At 46.2% G+C, this 4,358-nt stretch overlaps 1 protein-coding gene across 1 annotated transcript; it reads right to left on the bottom strand.

Annotated features, from left to right (window-relative positions):
* Positions 1-2,136: 2,136 nt before the first annotated feature.
* On the bottom strand, positions 2,137-4,352 carry MRPL54 (mitochondrial ribosomal protein L54). The gene is made up of 3 exons (XM_068108022.2): positions 4,210-4,352; positions 3,826-3,985; positions 2,137-3,709 (listed from the first exon to the last, which is right to left on the bottom strand). The coding sequence occupies exons 1-3, from the start codon at positions 4,304-4,306 to the stop codon at positions 3,574-3,576; spliced, it is 393 nt and encodes a 130-aa protein (XP_067964123.2). The 5' UTR covers positions 4,307-4,352; the 3' UTR covers positions 2,137-3,573.
* Between the last annotated feature and the right edge of the window lie 6 nt (positions 4,353-4,358).

Genomic DNA, 4,358 nt, shown 5'->3' with positions numbered 1-4,358 from the left:
CCTTCCGCAACCCGCTACCCACTCCATACCCGCACATCCTGGCTCACTAGCACCCCCCTCACTCCCCATAGCCAGACCTCCTTGCACACCTCCTCTTTCCACACACTCCGGACCAGTCATACACCTCACTATTGGTCCCTCACGAACACCCGGGTCTAAATCAACCCCCAAGCCGACTGAAGCTCCCCTCACATCATATACATTTCCTCGTATATCGCCACTCACCTCGGTACCTCGTCGTCGCACCTCTTCCGCCACCTGCAAACTCTTTATTTGGTTAGTGAGCACGTCATCATGATTTGAACACAGACCTTGCACATACTCCATCACTTTCTCCCTTATCTCCTTTTTAGTTTCCCTCCGTCTCTTCTTAATTTCACTCACCCCTTCTTCCACCTCCTCTAATTTTTCCTTTACCTCCTTCATCTCCCGGTGCGCCCCCTCTATCTCTTCCTCTAACGCCACTTTAACCGATTCTATGTGCGTCCTCACCTCTCGGTCCTTCGTCTCCATTACTTCTGTCACCTCTTCCAACTTCTTCGTCAACCCCTCATGCTCCCCATGGGGAGGAATCTGACATTCCTTCTTTGTCGCTATTAATTCATTTTTAATGTCTTTTTGTGTCGCTTTTAACCCCCCGATTATTAGTGTTCTTTTCCACTTGGTCCACTAGTTCCTTTTGTCCCACTGTCACAGCTGTTCTACTCCCTTCGTCAGACCCTCTATGCCCCCCTGTAACCTAGCCGTATTATTCCTCACCTCTTTCTCTATAAGCTTTTCACCTCGCTTTACCTCCTCGCGTACCCCCGAGACCTCCTCACTTACACCTCGTCGTATCTCCTCTTTCATCTCCTCCCTCTCTTTTGTAGATGCCGCCCTCATCTGTCCCAATTCATCCCTCTGAGCATCCAGTTTGGTTTCTACCCCGATTTTCACCTCCTCTATCTGCTCTCCCATTTGTTTAATTTCTCGGGCGGATTGCTCCCCTATTTCCCGCAATTTGTCTTCCATCCTATCTTCTAGCCCCCTCAACCCATTTTTCACCCCCTCTATCTGATTCTCCTGGGCAGCCATTCTATTTTCCACCCCCATTAACCCATTTTTCACCTCTTTTATCCCGTTGTCTAACCCCTCAAATTTGTTTCCCAACTGTTCGCTGGTACCCCTCGCTTCGTCCCTCATTGCCCCCATTTGGCCCTTCAATCCTCCCATTTTGGCTTCTAGCCTCTCCATAAGGGCCCCCATTTGTAACAAAAAAAGGTTCGAATCCACCGGTGGCGCTGCTACGGTCGCGGGCGCGGTCGTGCTGGTGGGGGGTCTGGCGTGACGGGTTCTCTCCTCTCTCTTTCTTGGTCCAACCACTCTTTCTCTCTCTCTTGGTCCAACTCTTCCTCTTGGTTCAATCACTCCTCACCACCGACAACTCAACGCAACCACTGACGACCAACCCAGCTCTTTCCCAAAACCACACAACTCAGCTCTGACGACTCAGCTCTTCGCAACTTCTTGCGCGCGCGCCTTTATAGCGCCTCCGGCGATTAAGCCGCCGGCCTTCAGGACACGCCCATCGGTGTGCTCACCTCGGCCATGGTTGGTCGCGCGACCCTCTGGCTCCGCCCTTGATGACGACGGGCGGGCACGCCTTTCTTCCCCGACCCGAGCACATGTTCAATGGCGGCTTTGGAGGGGATGTAATTGGCAAATTGAGGCTTGGCCATGACGAAAGGGGCAATGGAGGTTTTTTGGAATGGGAATGAAGGGAATCTATCTATTTCACTTGGTGCAATGGAGTGTCATTTTAATGGAAGACAAGGCCTTACCCTGATACACATAATAAGGAAATAAACTACTGAACAAGGGTATTATAGTGTCCTTCAATGTATGCTTTATGGAATTAACTACCGGGACGCCCTTTGACCTTTATACACACTGGAGCAAGGAGGACTCAGAATAAAGCAATAATAATAATAAAGCACACAATAAAAAAATTACAATCCTCATATCCGCAACAATATATTGTGAAACGTAGTGTCTGTCCTTGAGTTTGTCTGTCTCCCGTTTACTGCGGCCACTTCCCGCAAACTGCATTTGAAAAGCTCAACATTCGTTTTGAAATGATGAGAGAACAGACATGAATAATGTTGATGCCAAATTTTTATTTTGCAACCAGGATATCCTACTCTTTTTAACCAAATTTAACCTTCACCACCCACTGTTGAACCACCATTTTGTGGTTAACGGTACAACTAGCTCAGAGCTTTGGATCTGCATGAAACTACGAGAGCAAAATAACTTACGTTTTCATTTAAAGTCCTTGCCCTAATTTAAATTAATAGATTAACTTAAACCTTACCCTTCTCTGGAGAAGGGTACTTTTGCTTAATTTTCCCGTGGGGACGAGTACTCTTCATGGTAAGGCATAATATTGTGGACATTGGCAATACCCAACTCAGAGCGATGACTTAAATCGAATTGAACCACTGTGGAACATTTGCCTGAGAAGCAAATTAAACAAACCCAATCTACCACAGAACTTGCAGTTTACCTAGAAAACAGATGGTACGATATTACACCTGATATCCACCAACATTCGGTATAAAGTGTGAGTGACAGTGATACCCTAATAACGTATTCAATGGAGCAACTTATTAGTTGATACATCCTTAAGTATTGGGACAGGAAGGTAAAATTCAGAATTATTAATTCACATTTATTCAATGCAGTACAGGCAAATGTACTCTGGGTTTCCGGGTAACTCAGGGTCCCTCCTGGCACCCCTTCCCCTCCATATTTCCACCCCGTCAGCTACCTTCTCTGACATCATCCCCTCCTTCCTCCCACCCCGGCTCCTCCCCCTGAGATTTTGGATCCCGACTCGACCCTTATTTACCAACCGATTGCTCTGAAACCCAATACAGCCCTTCTACTCGATGGTCCACAGGGTCGCTCGGTCTTGGATTTTTAGATTTCAGATCATGGGGCCGCCCAGAGGATCCCATGGGAGGTTCCTCCAAATCAGCGGAGGTCTGAGCTACAACCTCAAGGGATGACCGTCAGCCCAGTCGGGGCTATTTACTGTACGACTTGGAATACATCCTCTCACAGGGAGCGGCATTCTATGATACACATTTACATCACAACCCATCCCAAACAGCAACTTAGATATAAAGTATTTACTCTCTCGCATTCTTCCTCAAAGTATCCCGCAACACCTACGACACTGGTGTTGGTGTATTTCCCCACATTCCACTGTGTTCTAGCACTTCCATAACCCCATATTTTATATGCAAAAAAAATCTCAGCGTGAAGTGTAGGATACTCAAAGATAAAATTAAAGTGATTGTGAAAGGACACAAGAGAAAAAATTGCATTCATTTATAAAACTAATGCAGACAGGAGACAATTTAATGATGGATTACAAGAACCACTCAAGCATGTGTCCTTGGCCTGGGAGAGGGACGGTGCAATAGACAGTCTGCACGAGCACAATCCAGCATCAGAAGCAATCCATGCAGTTCTGGAATCCAGACATTTTGTGTCGCCTTGCTTGGACGCAATTTCTGGTGATGACAATCACAGCTGTTTTTTACCACGTCGTAGTTTGTTATTGTGCCTTTTTCGTTGCTTGGAAAGTAGTGCCCAGTATTCCATTGTGTCTGGGTCCATTTCAGAGAGCTTTTTGGGAGGTCCAAGGTCCATATTAAACAACCTGGAAGATCAAGGTAAACATCAATTGCATACTAATTAAATAAATAAAACCATTTCACAAAAATTTGGATTATAGAAGAAAAAAAACTACAATGGGTCGATTTACAAATGCTTTACCAATCCGGGTATTCGCCGTCTGGCCGAAGGGGTTGCTCCCCACCCTCCTTGTACACGTTGACCCCCATGCAGTGAGTGGTCAGCAGCACAGGGTCGGTGCAGACCTCCAACTCCTTCATTTCTTCCTTCACCAAAGGCTTTCCTTTCATTTTCGAGGAACCTGCATATAATGCATGTGAAGCATCCGAGCACAAGTTATCTGTGCAATTTAAATTTCGATTTAAAGTTTAATTTACAATTATTACACTTGATACAGTACTGTACTGTACTTCGCCTTACAGTAACCTTACAGTTCGCAAGAGGATACGCACTTTTTGACGTTTTCACAATTACCGTAATACTAATAGATACCTCTAAGCACCCTCTGACCCAGTTGGAACATACCGAAAACCTTCGCGTAAGAACGTTGGAGCGTTTGCAATGGAATACGTGTTACGCAAAGTCTCCCGATATTCAAACCGGCTGCCATCGGCCCTCGCATGCGAGATGCGACTCCCAATGGCAGATATTGCGAGACTCGCCAAATACATTTC

The sequence above is a fragment of the Myxine glutinosa genome, chromosome 2 (genome assembly GCF_964187855.1).
Source record: "Myxine glutinosa chromosome 2, kmMyxGlut1.1, whole genome shotgun sequence".
NCBI classification, from domain to species: domain Eukaryota; kingdom Metazoa; phylum Chordata; class Myxini; order Myxiniformes; family Myxinidae; genus Myxine; species Myxine glutinosa.
Note: the sequence above shows the minus strand (reverse complement) of the source record. Positions and strands in the feature narration are given on the sequence as shown.